Raw genomic sequence first — 17,645 nt, forward strand, 5'->3', positions numbered from 1 at the left:
TAATTATAAATTAAATTGCTGCAATTTTGATTTCGATTTTTGATTAGTTCTTTTTGGTAGATGAAAACAGCAACCTAACAGGCAAGTGGGGCACGAGGTTAGAGTAAAAAGCATCTATAACAACAACAAGTAGGAGGGAGGGGGAGGGGCACGAGGGTAAGGAGGTGGTGGTAGGTAGTTGGTGGGGCTGTGGTAAGTCTGTGCGACAATAATAGAAAATGAAAGAGGCGTAGCAATAGCTGCACCTGCAGCTGCAGCTGCATCAGCAAATAACATTAACCTCCGAGAAATATATGAGAGACCTATATATATATAAAAAAAAAAGTCCAAATTTAAAGCTAAAATCAAATTCTAAAACCCAAAAGCCAAATCTCGAATCAAATCAAGGAGTTAAACAAATAAACATGTCAAAAAAAAATCCACAATCTAATATCCATTTTATCACCGAAACAATCAAAACAAGTAAACTTTAAAAATTTGCTTATTTTGGGATATTGTTATTTGTTTTAGTAATATACTCTAAGTAGATGAATTCCATATTTAATCCCTTATTAGAAATCTAAACTTTTTGTAAAAGTTTTTAAGATTTTAAAGTTATACTTTGCCATGTGTTATACATTTTAATGAAGGAATTACCAAACAGTGGTGGTTCTTCTCCTTGTTGCTGAGATGCGAATTTAGAGATAATGCAAGGTGTAAAAAACTACAGATAGAGATTACTTGCAAAAAAATATTAATTATATACAATTAAATTATAAACATGGCTTACATTTGAAGATTAATTACAGTGAGTAGAATAGATTAATTCAAAGGGATAGGTGTTTACTACTAAATCTTACAATGGTAGTAGTAGTAGTAGTAGTTTATCGCTTCTTGCCACACTGATTACGAAAAAAAAAATCTATTAAATTTCATAATCATAATTATTTGGATTGCCTTGTCTAGTTTTCGTATTTATCTAATTAATTCTTTATCCGCTTGATTCTAGACAATAATAATAATAATAATAATAATAATAATAATGATACCCATCCATTCATCCATTTATACAAAAAAACTAAAAACCATTAACAGTAACTGTCAACTGTCAACCAAAGTAGTTAAAAAAAAGTTAATTCTGTAAAGGAAAATGTCTAGATTCAGTTCGTGCTCATAATCTATATCTCAATCAACGGAAGAGAGAAAAGGGGGGGGAGTGGGGGGTGTATATACCGCCACACTTTCAAATACTATTTCTTTTTCTGAATACCGGTTAGTTGATATTTGATAGATAGTAATTAAGGTCTGGATATAACTAGCTTATACTCTGTATTACACTTTTTTTTTTAAAGCTGTTACAACCCTTTTTCATCTATTTCCATCTATATATTAATAGAAATCTCAATTTCCGATTACTTCCTTACTCTTTTTTTTCTTCTTCTTATCATCTATTCATGTTGTCTTCTTCTTCATTTGCTATTCCCATTTTGTAGAATAAACTTTTCTTTTTCTTTCCAAATTGTTCCGGGTTCTTACAAAGTTTTTTTTTCAGGTTTTGTGTCATTTTAATTCTGTGTCAAATTTATTTTCCACGTTTTAGCCCCGTCAATCAGCAGTAGCAGCAGCAATAGCAGCAGCAACAGCAGAAGTAGAATGCAATGATAATAATAATGATAGCACTACTGACAACAGTTTTGTTTTTGTAAAATTCTCAACCTGTGGTCATATAACTTAATGATAGTCTCAATAATTAAGATGGAAAACTAAGAATGGTATAGCTAAATATAGGAGGGGTGAGGAGCGGGAAGGACAGGAACTGTGGATTATAAACTTTTTTTGATCACATTAATCTTGCCTATTGTTGTTGTTGTTGTTGTTGTTGCAAATAAAAAATCATAAAACCTAAGATAGCAAAACAAAAAAAGGGGATGAGATAAGATAGGGAAAGAAAAGGAAAATGGAAAATGGAAAAACTCGGAATCAGTAGTAGTAGTTGTAGGATTTGTAACTTAAATTATAAATAGACCAATAAATTTAAGTTTTAACGGTCAAGTAGAAAAAGGAAATAGAAATAAAAAACTAAAACCAGAAATTTACTAGAAAACCATATTTCTCTAACAATATGTGCAACCTACCTATTCTTTGTGAAGTTAATGTTTTTCATTGTATATGTACATGTGCACGTTTTATTTTATACTTTAGCAATTCTAGAATCTTTAAATGACAATAACCACCAATATTATATTTTTTCCTTTTATCAGCTTAATTGATAAGATGATTATTAGTCAGTGATTCTGATTTCAGAAGTATTTATCAATTTCTGATAATTGTTCAAGATATCAATCATTTGTTCGCTGTGGAGTAAAATAGTGAGCATTTTACACGACAATTCTAGCAGAAATCTTCTGACGTTGTCAACGACGAGCAGTGAAAAATTTTCACCAGAAAACTTTTCTTTGATACTTTTTCTTTTTAGAAATTGGAGGTTTAAGAGGTCAGTTTGGAACATTCTACGTTAAAGATTGCAGCTGATAGGATTATAACATATTATCAGTGTCTATATTTAATTACTGAGTAGTTTTATTCTGTTTAATAAACTTTCTTTTTATATTTATAATATTTTGTATTGTATCTTTGTACTACGTGCATTAATACCTACATCTATTGTTAGATATATTGCTATTGCGGATCCTGCGACTTCCCAACACTGTTTCGCATACCTACGCAGGCGAACATCATTTCCATATCTTTTGCGCATTGAATGTTTTTTTTTTTTTTTCTTCATATCAACTGCTACTTCTTGGTATATTTACTCATTATAAAGGAAAGATGTCAAAGAGACGTGAAATAAAAAAGTGGCAATAAAAATATTATTAACCTTGATGTATACCAAATAAAAGAATTTTTGAAAAAACTATACAGAGAAAATTGTTTTGTTTTGATATAGCATAGCATAGTATAGTATAGCATTAGTGGTTACTTAATTATGTTCAAATTTCATCTAATCGAGTAATAAACATTTGCAACCCAATAGTAAACCTTGGTAAGTCAAGTCTTTTTCCAAACACGCATATGAAAAAGAAGTTTAGTCACCGGGAAATTTTGCATCTGGAGAATTTAAGGCTTATCTACTACTACTGTTGTGGTTAAATGCTTTTTAGTGTCAAGTGCTAAATTCAATTTTCTGTAAATCTGCATCTCAATAAATTTCAATCTAAGAGAAAATGTTTCCTTAGAGTCATTTGATTACATGAATTGAGAGGTTAGATCCACAAAACCTTTTAAACAAATCTGTTTTATCTCTTAATTTATTGGTGGGTGGTGGGTGGTATGTATGTATGTAGGTATGTCTTAATTTATCACGTGCGTAGAATATAATTTATTGGAACACCAAAGGAGTGAAATTAGTGGGAAAGAGAGAAAGAAAGAAAGGGGGGGGAGTGTAGGCGGGCAAGAAGGGAAGAAGTTGGAAGGAAAGAAAAAACAAATGAGGCGATATTTGGCAGGAAAGAAAACAAAAATATGGAAGTGGAATACGCCGAGAAAAAAAAAAGAATAGAAGAATAGAAGAAAGAAGAAAGGAGAAAGGAGAAAAGTGTGAGGTTGTGTGAGTGAAGAAGAAGAAGAAGAAAGAAAAAAAAGGAGAAATCAAAACAAACCAAACCAAACCAAACCAAACCAAACCAAAAAAAAATCTAAAAATCTAAAAATTTAATAACTCATTGTAAATCATCAAACATAAACAACAACAAACAACAACAAACAACTACTACATCCACTTCTATAATCAAACAACCTTAGACAATACCATTTCCTTTTTCTTGGGACCAAAGATAGAGCATTATTATTAGGATACACATACACACACCCAAACATACTCATAGATAGATATACATATATATATGGGAATATTTAGTAGTCTAGATGCCTCCATAGATGGAGATGAATATATTCAAAAATTAGCAACTTATATTCGTAAAAATGAGGAATCATTAGCCAATGGATTATTATGTTTTAGTAAAATTCAAGAAAATCAACCTAGTTTGAGTAAGATCAAACCATTACGATTAAGTTTCACCATGCATCATTTATATTATATTACTGAAAGAATCAGTCGATCTTCATTGGATGTTGATGTTGGTCCTTTGAATATTAAATCAGATAATCCTAATCATGAACCAACATTTATATCATTCATGGCCAATAAATCTAGATCATCGAATCGTCACTTTGATAGTGATAATAGATCCATAACTTCAATAGATTCAGTTAGATCGATTGTTTCCAATGCATCATTTTATTGGCGTTCATTTAGAGTTAGTAAAGATCCTAAAGTCATTAATAAAGATATAAAATATTTATATTCATCATTTACAAAAATTCCTTGTTTAATTTTCAATCCCAAAACAAAAATAAATACTATCAGTTCTTATGAAGAATATCCTTGTGATACTTCTGTGCCAATTCAAATGTTTAAAAATTTACAAGTTTTAGAAATTATAGAGTATGATCCTAATGAAATTTTTGGTTGGCATATTTTAAGTGAACAATTACGAATTTTGATTATCAGAAAAGCAAATATTACCAGTGTTGAAGAAGTAATGTTCCAATTGGTTGACGATGATGCATTAGGTAGACAAAGTTTTAATTCCACATCCTCATCATTATCCTCATCATCATTTAGTTCTGCTGGTATTAGCCGTGCTAATACTATCACAGCAAATTCTACTATCCCTGAAAATGCATCATTTTATAGTAATCATAATAAATTTAGACCTAAAAAAACTTACACCACCAATAATGGATTAGAAAGAATAAATTCTCGTCATAGTACCGGGAAAAATAAAGCTACCTCATCTTCTTCATCGACTTCACGAGACACACGATGGTCATTATTGAAACAATTGACAATTTCAGAGACTTCAATATCGAGTGTTAATCGACAATCATTTAAAAATTTAACCAATTTAGTGAAATTGAATTTATCAAGTAATTTACTTGAATCAGTTCCTGAAGGTTTAGAACAATTGACAAATCTTCGATATTTGAATTTAGCAGATAATAAAATAACCAATTTAAAAGGTGTGGAAAATATAATTTCATTAATAAAACTTGATATAAGGAAAAATCCCATTAAGAATTTACAACCATTAATTAAACTTGCAACAAAGACTCAATATCAAGTATATATATCTTCAGCATCGACTTCATCATCATCATCATCATCATCATCTATTCCTATAGATTCTATGAGATTATTAGAATTGGAAATTGGATTACGTCAAAAAGTTAAAAAACATCAATCATTATCACAAAATGTCATATCTACTAGTTCACTGGAAATGAAACTACTGTCAATTACCACCTCTAAACCAAATCATGAAGCCAATAACAATACGACCACAACCACAACCACAACCACGAATTTTGATCCTAATCCTAATCATAATCATAACAATTCCATAGATAAATCAATCACTACAAAACCTACAACGACAACAACAAATACTAAGAATCAAAACTCAACCACCAATATAAATCATAGTCCTTCTTTGAAACTGATACTGATACTGACAGATAACAATATTTCTTCTGATAAAGGAATTGTTTCCAAACCCACTACTACAACATCCAGTACGACCACACCCAGTACGACCAGTACGACAACCCCCACTATGGCAAAAAGTCCTAGATTTTCACTGCAATTCATGCATCATTTAAATGATTCAAATAGTTCAATTCCTTCAAATAATTCAATTAAACGATCAACTACTTCTTCAACATTAATTGATCATGAACATAATAACAATCATAGTGATGGTACTAGTAACAGTAACAGTAACAGTAACAATAACGGTAGCAGTAACAGTAACAGTAATGGTAACAGTAATGGTAACAGTAATGGTAACAGTAATGGYAACAGTAATGGCAACAGTAATAATAATAATAATAATAATAATGGTGCTGCTCCGAATATTGTTACTACAGTTCAAGTTACTGTTCATATGAGTTCATAATGATTTCTAGTATAGTTACACTTATTGTTGCTAATCCCTTTTTTTGTTTTTGTAAATTATACAATTTCAATTACACTTACAATTACAATTACAATTACAATTCATTTCATTCTTTTTTATTTCTTTTGTTGTTTTTATTCTATATGGTCTTGGATAGATAATTATGTAGAAAATAAATTTCCTTTTTTATATATTTGGTTTGTTTGGAATTAATAGTCAGAACTTACTTGGTTGGGAATGATAACATATTTATGTGTATTCAATCAATATTACTTGTTTATTTCATTCATTCATACTTATTACTCAATCTACTAAAAATATAAATTTAACACCCTTCGGATCTCCGCACATCTTTTTTTTTTCTTATTCATCTTTCTTTTCTTTCCTCGCCCCCCCCCCCTTTTTTTTCTTTTAGCAAATTCCAAATATACATAACTAATTCATTATCCCGCAACTCAATTATATTAATTAACACCCAATATCAATTTCTCCACATAATTCAACCCGTCGACTAGATGAAGAAATATATATCTTATAAGTCCCCGTTTGTATAATCCATTGTTGTGATTCAGAATCCCATATACTCAAATCTCGATGTAAAATATTGAAATATATTTTTGTTGATTTGCCAGATTCCAAAAATACTTTTTCAAATCCTCGTAATACTTTAGGTGGTGATATCAATAATGTACTAGGAAATTCAATATATAATTGACTCACATATCCACCTTTAATTTTACCCACATTTTGGATTTCAACACTAACTTCATATAACACTTCCCATAATGCAGGATTACCACCAAGTCCACCACCAGCTAATGGTGGTGAAGTTGCCTGATCAGGGTTAAAATCTCCCGGATATTCAAAAGTATCTTCTTCATCAATCAGTCGCACATTTTCATTGTATAAATATGGATATATATATCCAGGACTAGGATCAAAATCGTCATGAGGAAATAATGCATCTTCAGGATCACAAACATCATCTTCTACGGTTTTAATAGTTGGCAAATATTCCAGAGGATAGGGTAAATATTCTGAAGGTGGGTTGATTTCATTGATTTTCAAATTGGAAACTTTGAAACTGGTAAAAGATAATCCGTATCCAAAATCAAATCGGGGTTTAATATTATGTTTATCGAAAAACCGATAATCCAAATAAATATCCCGATCAAAATTGTCTTGAGGCTCCATATCACCAGCAGTTAAATCATCAATAATTGGTACATAATGTTGTCTTTTCCGAGCTATAGTAAATGGTAATTTTCCTGATGGATTAACATCACCAAATAAGACATCTGCTATTGCTTGACCAACAAATTGTCCCAATGGTGGGGCAAATAATACTGCCACAACATTATCGTGCTCAATCCATCGCTCCATATTGATTGGCCCCGTTGATGAAACTACAACCACGGTTTTATGACATTTATCAGCAATTTTTTCAATCAATTCGTCTCCATTATGCCATAATGACAAGTTTTGTCGATCACCAAAATTTTTTTCAAGATACACATATCCTTCACCAGAAAATGAATTGACAAACACAATGGAAAGGTCAGCGTAATCAGCCAAATCAGCATTGGTTTCACAATCCCAGTTATCGCGACAATAATCAACAACAATGCCTCGTTCTCTTGCCTTTCTCGCTACTGCTTCATAGGGGGTGATTACAAATGGATTACCAACAGCAGCTGACCCCCAGCCACTTGTCAATACACCATTTACGCATCGCTGGTCTTTGCAATTGAACCCTTTAGAGTCAGGTCCAGCACCTTGTCCCGATATGAAAAGTCGTCTTACGCCATCATTTTTATCAATTGGTAAATTATGTCCACTATTTTTGAGTAAAACAATGGCTTCTCTGGCCACTGTCAATGCCGTATTATCACTAAATTCAGAACGTGCTTCTACGTGCCAATTCTTTTGCACTATAGGACCATAATGTTGATAGGGAAATTCTTGGCCATATGTGTGATGGGTCCATGAGCTGAAATTGGGTACATCATCTTCCAGTGGTAATTGAACATTCTCAAGAGCGAAAAATGGTGCTAATATTCTCATTACCATGTCATTTAATCGCTCCTGACAAATGGTGCCATTATACACTGCACGAGTTAATAATGGACCCCAATACGATTTCCCCGTGAGCCAATCATCAAACACTTCTCCAGGCATGGTCATATCTAGTCCAGCGAGTGCCGAATTGACACCAGTATGTTGAGCCCCCCAATCAGAAACCACAAAACCTTGGAACGATAATTCAGCTTTCAAAAGATAATTCAATAAATACGAGTTTTCACAGGCATAAGTATTATTGATACGGTTATAGGCACACATTACACTTCCAACTCCAGCTCTAACGACATTAGCAAATGGCCAAAGGTAAATTTCGTGCATTGCCCTATCACCAATATTGGCACTAAGTGAGCATTGAAGACGATTCCAATCATTTTCATCCCATTCTCCAACTTGTCGAAAATGTTCTTGTTCATTTCCTACTAAATGTCTTGCTGTGGCTACCACACCTTCATCCTGTAATCCTTCAACAGTGGCGGCACCACCAATTCCTTGCAAGTATGGATCGGCGCCAAATGATTCCCAATTACGACCAGCAGCAGCTTTCAATCCCATGGGACCAATCACTGGGCCCAAGGCAATATGGACTCCCTTTTTTTTATGTTCTTTTCCCATGGCTTTGCCACGAAGATACATTAATCCTTTATTAAATGTGGCAGCCGTTGCCAACCCTGACGGAAAATGAGTGACAAAATCAGTAAATCGAACTCCATTAGGACCGTCTTGAAGACAAAGATTGGGGATTCCTAATCTTGGAACACTACCGGTATTACCAACACATGGGCCAGACCCCCATCCGGTGCCCGTTGTCAAATTGACTTTTTCTGCAAATGACATTTTTTCAATCAATTTACGAGCTTTATCAAATGCTTTCTGCCATGCACCTTCAATTCTACCACCAAGAGCTTTAAAGTAATTGTTAGTATTGTTTGATAGAAAACATATTCATGTATGAAATTGTTTATTCCGAGATTGAGTAGTAAATAACAACAATCAATCAATCAATCAATCAATCAATCAATCAAGAATAGGTCAGGTCATTAAGTTAGATTAATACTTACGTGAAGGGTAATAACCTTCAGAGCAGAAATAATCTTCTTGATCATCAGTTATGAATAATGGAGATTCTGCATGACGGGATCTTTTTTGAATTAATTGAGGGTTGTTTCGAAGAGAGAGTGGTTGATTTTTGTGATTGATTGAACTGGTCAAATTGGTGAATTTTGAACTCAAACTGAAACTTATGGAATTGTCGTTTTTAGAAATGGTTTTATGTACTAATGTGACGAATATCAATATCAATAGATTAATTATGAACATGGTTTAATTTGTTTTGGAATCGCTTTGGGTTGTTGTTAAAGCGGCTAAATAGTTTAAGATAGTATTTTTTTTTTTTACAACCATTTTTTTTTTCTTTTCCAAATATTGAATTGGTATGGCTTGGCTTCTAGTTTAGCAAAATTATTTCTATAAACACAGCAAGGCCTTGATCTTGTTAGAAGGTGAAAATTTGGAATGGCAGGATGATCTGTAGAGGTATTTTAGTTTTTCTGGTTTTAACGAAATCATCTATATATTTGTTTGACTACAAAACACAATAATTTTAATATAAACAAAATCTGTACATCATAAACTCGTATATACAACCAAATCCTGAATCATATATCAATATAGAAACGATTCAGGCTTATTTGCTATGTTTCACATGGGTAAGTAGGTAGAAAGGTAATGTAAAATGAATACGAAATTCTGATTTGGAGCTCGAAAGTTATTGATCTTTCGCGTTCATTTAAAAGAACTGAATTGAAATGCTAAACAAGATGTACTATTAAAATGCATTATAAAAAGAATTGATATTTAAATTCACTGGTCATCAACACCGGGAATTGATAAAAAAAAAAACTGTAAAGAAGAAGGAAGAAGTGAAAACAAATCGAAAGAAAATTTGGTGATCCTGGAAAAGTAACACCACATTTTTGATGGTTCAAAATTGATAACAAATGCACGAATCTAAGCAAAATGAGGCGAAACCCTCTCACCATCGCCGCCGCCGCCGCCGCTTGGTGATTTGAAAACAAGAAAGGGTTCACAATATTAAGAAACACCAAGAGTTTATAGAACTCAATATTTACATAGTTAAGAGAAAAGAGTATTTGATTTGATTTCCCCATTTATCAACTCTCCTTTTGTTAAATCAAAACTCACAATCATTAGTTCTCACAAACAAACAAAAAACGCCGTTATTTAAAAAACCTATAAAATTATATACCTACAAATCTAACATTAATTGATCCCCATTAATTCCCGGATCTCTCTCTTATGGACCACGAGACTCTTCAAAAAAACTCTGGTCGTCATTACTAGTCTTAATACTATTAGCATAAGTACTAGCATTAGTACCACCATTACCAGGGTGAACACTTAATCTTTCCATAATTGACGCTGGCGGAATACCTGTAGTACTACAATTGGTATCAATACTTCTTCTTCTTATTCTTCTTGTAGAACTAGCCAATGTCACAATGGATTCACTATCACGGTCCTGACCACCGATACTTGCATTATATGTAACTGGCAAAATTGTATTATTATTGTTGTTGTTGTTGGTAGTTGCATTGTTATTATTGTTTGTTGTTGTTGTGGTGGTGGTTGTGGTTGTGGTGGTTGAAGAAGACGATGTAGTATTAGTTAGACTAGCAGTAATTATGGGAAGAAAAGTGTAATTAGTTGGAGTTTGTACACTTGGAGCCAATGAGGTTTCTGCGGTTGATGCAATCAAAGAAGTTTGATCATTATGAGCATCACCACTCAAAATAGATGGAGATTTTGTTGATTGACTTGATACTATTGATTTCAATGGAGTTGTACTAACATTATCACTAATTTGGTCACTCATCACATCTAATGAGTTTCTTTCTTCTCCTTCATCTTGTTCGTCATTGTCAATATTGTTGTTTTCTTGTACTGACTGGCTTTGAATGGGGTTGTTATCGTGACTTTCAATCACCACTTCAGTTTTGGGAATCTTATCTCGGTTTTTGTTAGATACAAGTTTATTTCTTGATTGTCTATTGGAATGTCGAGATCTATTCCCATTAGTGTAATTGTTATTGTTATTGTTATGGGTAGCATCCTCGTTATTATTACTAGTGTTATTACTAGATGTTCTTCTGTTGGTGTGGTTATTCATACTAGTAGTTCTATTTTGACCTTGCATCAATCTTTTAACCCAAGCAAATCTATTTCTGGGATGATTACGTCTATCATTGGAATAAGTTACTATTAATAATGATAATATTGTTAGTACTATAGTTTCAAACAGAAGTGTATTAATATCCAAACATACCTTCAGGTGTGGTAGCCATATTGTAAGAAAAGGCAGTTGTAGTAGTGGTTGTAGTAGTGGTTGTAGTAGTGGTTGTAGTAGTGGTTGTGGGTTGTTATATGGAATACGATTGATTTACTTTATAAAAGACAATACAAAAATGAAACAACAACAAGTAATGAGTGATTTTTTTTTTGTTCCCCTTTTTTTCTTTCTTTCTTTCTTTCTTTCTTTCTTTCCCTAAAAATTTATTCTGTTTTTTGTTTTGTTTGTTTTTTGTTGTTTGCCTCGTGTTTTCTCTTTTTTTTTTTTGTTTCCTTTTAAATTTTGATTCTTTTCACACACACACACTCCCCCCCCCCTCTGATTTAATTTCTTTATTCATTCTTTTTTGTTCTACTACTACTACTACTACTACTCATCCCCACCTGCGTCTAGTCTTAGTCTAATTCTAAGTCTAAGTCTAAATCTCTCTTTGTTTGATCGTCGGTACATTAGCTCTATCAATTACATTTTTTTCATTCCTTAATTCAAATTACCTTTGTCGTTCAATCTTTCCTCTTTTTTTTTTTTTATTTGTTTATGTTCAAAACCCTTTTTTGAAAAAAATATTGAAAAAAAAAGTGGTGTCACCACATGGTATATGCATGGGTTAGGAATTATCACAATCAGTAGTAGTAGTAGTAGTAGTATTTTTATTATTTTTTTTCAATGATGCAGATACGACAAGTAAAATGTTTTCTATATATGTACTTTAGACGAATATTTCAAATCCCTTTTTAGAGTTGCTAACTATCATCATCATCATCATCATTATCAAGTGATGTTTATTCTGTTTTAATATCTACAATTTACACAGCTATCTTACCATAGTGGTCAATTTCTATGTACATAATTGGTTTTGTTATGGTGTAGAAAGAGTTTAAACAACCATCTCTTTAAAATCTTTAATCAATGATAAGTAGAATTTCTTCTTGTGATATCAACTCCAATTATTGCTGATACAATTGAAAACCAAACCAAAAAATTTTTACTGATAAAAAAATTGTGAAAAAATCAGGAAAAAAAAAAAAAAAAATTAAGCCAAGCCAAGCTAACTAATGTTGGTAGTAATTGCAAAAAAAATAAACTCTCTTGCGGGGAATCGAACCCCGATCACGCGCGTGACAAGCGCGTATTCTGACCGTTAAACTACAAGAGAAGCTTGCAATTGTTAAACCAACTAGGCTATTCCAGCTGATTTGTTGATTTGTAAAAATTGCACAATTACAAGACAATAAAAACAAAAACTGGTAAAAGCTGACAAAAAAAAATTATTAAGTTACTCTTTTCTATTTTAATAGTAATGCAATTGAATACCCCAACAACTAATAGAAAGTTAATACTAATTCCCGGTACCAATTGTATTTTTTTTTTTTAATTTGAAATTTTTAATTTTGGTTATTTGTATGTTGTTTTGTCACAGAATTATTATTCTATGTGGACTTATACCACCGATCAATCAGGTAATAATAATAATAATAATAATAAGAAGAAGAAGAAGAAGAGGAAGAAGAGGTGTCGGTTACCAAAAAGGAATACCCAAATATTATACTCTATTTTCTTTTTTTAAAAAATTTTAAATTTCCTTTTACTCTCAAAATATTAAAGGTGAGAGAATAATAATAAATTTTACACACACAATATTCTTAATAATGTGGACATACATTCCAAAAAAAAAAAACTATAAATAGAGGTCAAATTTCCTTCTGAAATGGAATTTTTTTTCCTTTCTTTCTTTTTCAACAGCAATAACCCAACTAATATATATTCATTAATCCCAACTTTATACAACTGAAGAACTGCTTGTATATATCCTATTTCACTCCTACCTATACCAAAAAAAGGTCAAAAAAAGAGTTCCTCAGCATGAACACAAACAATGCCGCCTAAATAATCCTCAATTATTTAGAAGCCTAGGTTATTGGGCAATACCTAGATTTTATATCAACATAATCTTTTCCCACAACGGTTATCACCAAGTGCAGCAGCAAAAAACATCAAAGTCTTTTATATAAACGAATTAGGGAATCACAACTTCCTGGATTGGAGATTGGTGAAAATTACTATCTAATATTTTATCCGATAAGTCTGGAGTTTGGTTTGACATCACGATGAGGGCTTGTTTGTTATAAGGATGAGGGATTGTAAATTATATCTGCAATGTTCTTACTGTTGTTGATTGCAGTGGCGAGTTGCTGGTCGTCTCTGCAGCGTCCTCACCGTTACAGATTTGGAAGTCAATAATATATACCGGGTAGTTTGTTGCCTTGGAAACTTTGTTGATATTGGTATTGATTGTGTAGTTTGATTGAAAATATATAAGAGAAATTTTTTTTTTAAAAATTTTTAGACGTTTATATACACAGGAATTTTAAGCCGAGTCAGAATATTCTCCCAAGGTATCTCTAACTTCTATTGATTGACGAAAAATCTAAATACTATTTGTTTATTTGTTTGTTTGTTTGTTTATTTCTATTCGTCGTCTTGGTGGTGTTAGGGTCAAAATTCCAAAATTTTTTTCATTTTAAGGGATGATGGAAAAAAACCCCGAATCAAATTGAAAAATTAAACTGGTTGAGACAATACAGTAATAGTTGTTATTGTGATGGTGGTGGTTGGTCGGGTGATGATGGCCCGTCCGCCTTGGTTATAATCTCCCTTGAAATCACCCTATGGGATAACCAATTTGAGTGATTTTTTGGTTTTTTTTTGCGGTTTTTTTGCTTATACCTTTCTTCTTTCTTCTTCTTCTTTCTTCTTCATTTTTGCTGCAGAACCCTCTCTTACCTATTTCTAAATTGGGAAGAAAAATAAATAACGAAAATAAACAAAAACAAAAAAAAAATTTTTTTCATTTTCTCTAATGTAATATGTATATGTGTAAAGTTGTTTATTTGTTTCGGAAAGTTAATTGGTTCAATATTTCTTTCCCAACATTTCCATTTTGTTGGGTTTTCATCACCCATCCCATCCCATCCCATCCATCCCTTGAAAAAAAGTATTTTGCATCAATTTTGAAAATTAGCTTTTAAGCTTTTTTTTTTTTTTTTCTCGTTTCGTTTCGTTTTTTGTGTTAGGGACAAGAATTCTAAAGGGTCGGGGTGGAGTGGGGGGGGGGGAGGGGGTTTAGTTTAGTTGTTGTTGCATTTAAAATTTTTGCAATATTCTTTCCGTTTTGCAAATTTTCTATAATAGTAGTTAAGTCACGCCACGCCACGCCACCATCGTCACGACGACGACAACAACCACCACTCTCCCCAAATCAATAATAATAATTTCTTGGTGAGTCCATTCCATTGTAAAGGGGGGTGGTGTGGTGCATTACAAGCCTCTCTTCTTAAGTTTGAAGTGGGTCCGTATATGCACGTATGTATGTATGTATGTATGTATGTATGTACTGATTTCCTTTTTAAAGCAAGTTTTTTGAACAATTGTTGTTGTTGTTGTGTGTGTAGAGTGAAATATTTGCACGGCATTTCGTTCGTTTCTAACATTATTTAGTGTGTGGATTAAGGGCATACAACATTATGAAGCAAAAATACACGCTATTCGTTCCTCTAATGTTGGAAATCATGAGTTAATTTTTGGCTATGTTGAGTTGCTACATCATCATAATTGGTTGGACTTTGAAATTAGTTTTATTGTATTGCCTAACAACATTATTTACACATAGTTTGTTAATAATTTTGTCTTACATGTACAGGGTTGCAGTTTCAAACCTAAATTTGACAATTATTTAGCTTTAATGGATTTTAGTAATTCATTGAATTTTTTTTTTTTTTTGGTGTTTTGGTGATTTCAAATTAGATAGATAGAAAACATTCATTTATGTTGTTCCTGACTGTCATGATTTAAACCTGGCTGGGCTTACATAATCGCTCCTTCAGATGATAATTGAAGTTTCAAATAAGCTAGCTCCAAGGTAGTATTTACAATTTTTTGCACGACAGGAAAAACAAATGCTCTAGAAGCCAGTCCAAGAAGAAAGAAGAATTCAATTATTGTTGTTTAAATTTAGTTTATTTCAAGTTAGAAGAGTTCTTAAAAGATATTCATAAGATTTGTATATACTACTATCTTGAGTCTAAACCATTATACAATTATTGTTTTGTTGGTCACCTCTCTTTTTCTATTATCAACACAATGTGGATTGAATTCTACATTTCTTTTAAAATGATTATTATAAAGCAAAAACTATAATAATAATACTACTACTACTAATAATAACATATATTAAACTATAACAAACAGTAATATACTAGAACAAAGATTGTATTCGAATATCTTTTTTTGCTAAAAAATATTATTCTTCAGTTAGTAATAATCTTCTTAGAATTAAAATCCACGAAGAAAAAAAAAGAAAAAGAACTCTCACACAACCAAATCATTGATACTTTTTGATTTATTCAAAAACTTTTACACACAACCTCCTAATTATCATCATATTCAACAACCCCAATTCTGTTTTCCCTACTCATCACTACATGTTGACTCACTCACTCACCCTTTTGTTTACACCCCAATAAATTCTCATATACAAAGCTGATCTTATTACATGCAAAAAAAAAAAAATGGCGTATAAAATGTGATGAATGATGATAAGTGTAAAATCCAACTTGTTATAATTGTGAGATATGAGTAAAGTTTTTTTGTTTTTCTTTGTTTCTTTCTTTGTTTCTTTCTCTCTTTCTTTCTTTCATTGATGTATCCAATTTATGAGGTATTTATAGTCCAATAAATAACTAAATGAAACAATATGGTTAGACATAAAAAGAAACTTTGTATCTTCCTTAAACTTGCCCTTTTTTTTGAGTCTTGAAATGTTTGTTTTGTTGGGTAATTCAAGGTAAAAAAAAAAAAAAAGGTTTATATGTATGTATGTGAATGCCCTTGAAGTAAATATTAATTAATCAAAAGCAAGCTATATAACATACACGCCAATAATATTCTTACATATGCAGATATTCTTTCAATTGGTTGGAATTTGAAAGAAAATTCCCAAACGAGGCGTTGTTGTTGATGATGATGAGTTAATAATTATCCCGGAACAGGAATAAAGTAGTAAGTAAGTAAGTAGATTGTAGATTGTAAATTGAATCAAAATTCTAGCGTTCGGTTGTCTTATTAGTCAATAATTGTACAAACGAAAAACCAACAAGCCAACAACAAAACCAACAAAATCTACTTGTAAAGAATAGTATATACAGACTGATGATACATCCACTACCACTAATGCTGCAAGGATTGCCTGTTTTTTTTTTTTTGGTTTTGTTTATATTACCATATCAATCAATTAATGAATTAAAGGGATTCCAAGAATTCACCACCACCTCGAGTTTTATCAAGAAAATATTATTAAAGGGCAAGTTCATTTTCTTGATATCAAAATGAGAGAAAAGGAATGAAAAAAAAAAATAAGAAATTACAAGTCCAGGAGAAAGAAGAAGAGGAGGCAACATATTGCATTTACGGAATAAAAATGAGTAACAAGGTTCCCATTGGATAGGATAAGAGAGTTTAGATGATGGGTGGGTGGAGGAGGGGGAGGGGAGGGGATGTCCAACTATCCATCTATCCCTTTTTGGTAAGGTGATCCAAAATAAAATAAACCACCACCACCCCGTTTTGCTTGTCCTTCAAAGGGATGAAAACAAAAAACCTTCCTTATATAGAATGGGATGGCTTTATGGCGGGKGAGGGGGGGGATGGGTGCTAAATGCACAGTTTTGCCCATTTCTCAAAAATTCAAGTTTTTTACTTTCTTTCTTTAATTTTTCATTGATTTATAGTAGTAGTAATAATAATGGAAAGAAAGATATTTGTACATAAAATGATATGATTAAGATGATGGTGGTGGCGACACCACGTTCAAAAAAAGTTGTCGTAACATACATACATACATACATACATACATGAATTGATTCTATGGAACAAGATAAAAGGCCCTAGAAATCCCACCATTTGATGAAAAAATTTTGACAAGTATTGATTGGAATTAACAAAAGGTTTGGGTTATGCGATTAGTAATTTTATGTTCATAAAAACTTTTTTTTGAATAGTGGTGGTGACCCCATTTGCTAGGATTGAGGAGATAATTTGCCGTTTTCCAAGATATTTGAATGGTCGGATTTGAATTATGTATAACTTGATTATTTATTATTATCCCTTTATTACTACTAACTAACTATAACTTACATTATAGC

The 17,645-nt window shown here is 31.9% G+C and overlaps 3 protein-coding genes and 1 non-coding gene across 4 annotated transcripts, besides 1 other annotated feature; 1 reads left to right on the plus strand and 3 right to left on the minus strand. All coding sequences in view use genetic code 12, as the record gives it.

Annotated features, from left to right (window-relative positions):
* The first annotated feature begins 2,327 nt into the window (after nucleotides 1-2,327).
* Nucleotides 2,328-2,714: a long terminal repeat ((xi-Ra) Long terminal repeat (LTR); about 387 bp long, 5 copies per genome).
* Nucleotides 2,715-3,881: 1,167 nt separating this feature from the next.
* On the plus strand, nucleotides 3,882-5,996 carry CAALFM_CR09410WA (uncharacterized protein; the record flags this gene model as incomplete). The annotated part of the gene is made up of 1 exon (XM_711378.2): nucleotides 3,882-5,996. One exon carries the CDS (start codon nucleotides 3,882-3,884, stop codon nucleotides 5,994-5,996), a length of 2,115 nt encoding a protein of 704 aa, XP_716471.1.
* Nucleotides 5,997-6,464: 468 nt separating this feature from the next.
* Nucleotides 6,465-9,395, minus strand: BGL22 (Bgl22p; the record flags this gene model as incomplete). Its single annotated transcript, XM_019475570.1, has 2 exons — nucleotides 6,465-8,980; nucleotides 9,137-9,395. 2 exons carry the CDS (start codon nucleotides 9,393-9,395, stop codon nucleotides 6,465-6,467), a joined length of 2,775 nt encoding a protein of 924 aa, XP_019331115.1.
* A 997-nt stretch (nucleotides 9,396-10,392) lies between these two features.
* Nucleotides 10,393-11,440, minus strand: CAALFM_CR09440CA (uncharacterized protein; the record flags this gene model as incomplete). Its single annotated transcript, XM_019475571.1, has 2 exons — nucleotides 10,393-11,354; nucleotides 11,422-11,440. 2 exons carry the CDS (start codon nucleotides 11,438-11,440, stop codon nucleotides 10,393-10,395), a joined length of 981 nt encoding a protein of 326 aa, XP_019331116.1.
* Nucleotides 11,441-12,529: 1,089 nt separating this feature from the next.
* On the minus strand, nucleotides 12,530-12,601 carry tD(GUC)7. The gene has a single exon. It is a non-coding gene; the product is annotated as a tRNA-Asp (tRNA).
* Nucleotides 12,602-17,645: the final 5,044 nt, after the last annotated feature.

Source organism: Candida albicans, chromosome R (assembly GCF_000182965.3).
Source record: "Candida albicans SC5314 chromosome R, complete sequence".
Lineage (NCBI taxonomy): Eukaryota > Fungi > Ascomycota > Pichiomycetes > Serinales > Debaryomycetaceae > Candida > Candida albicans.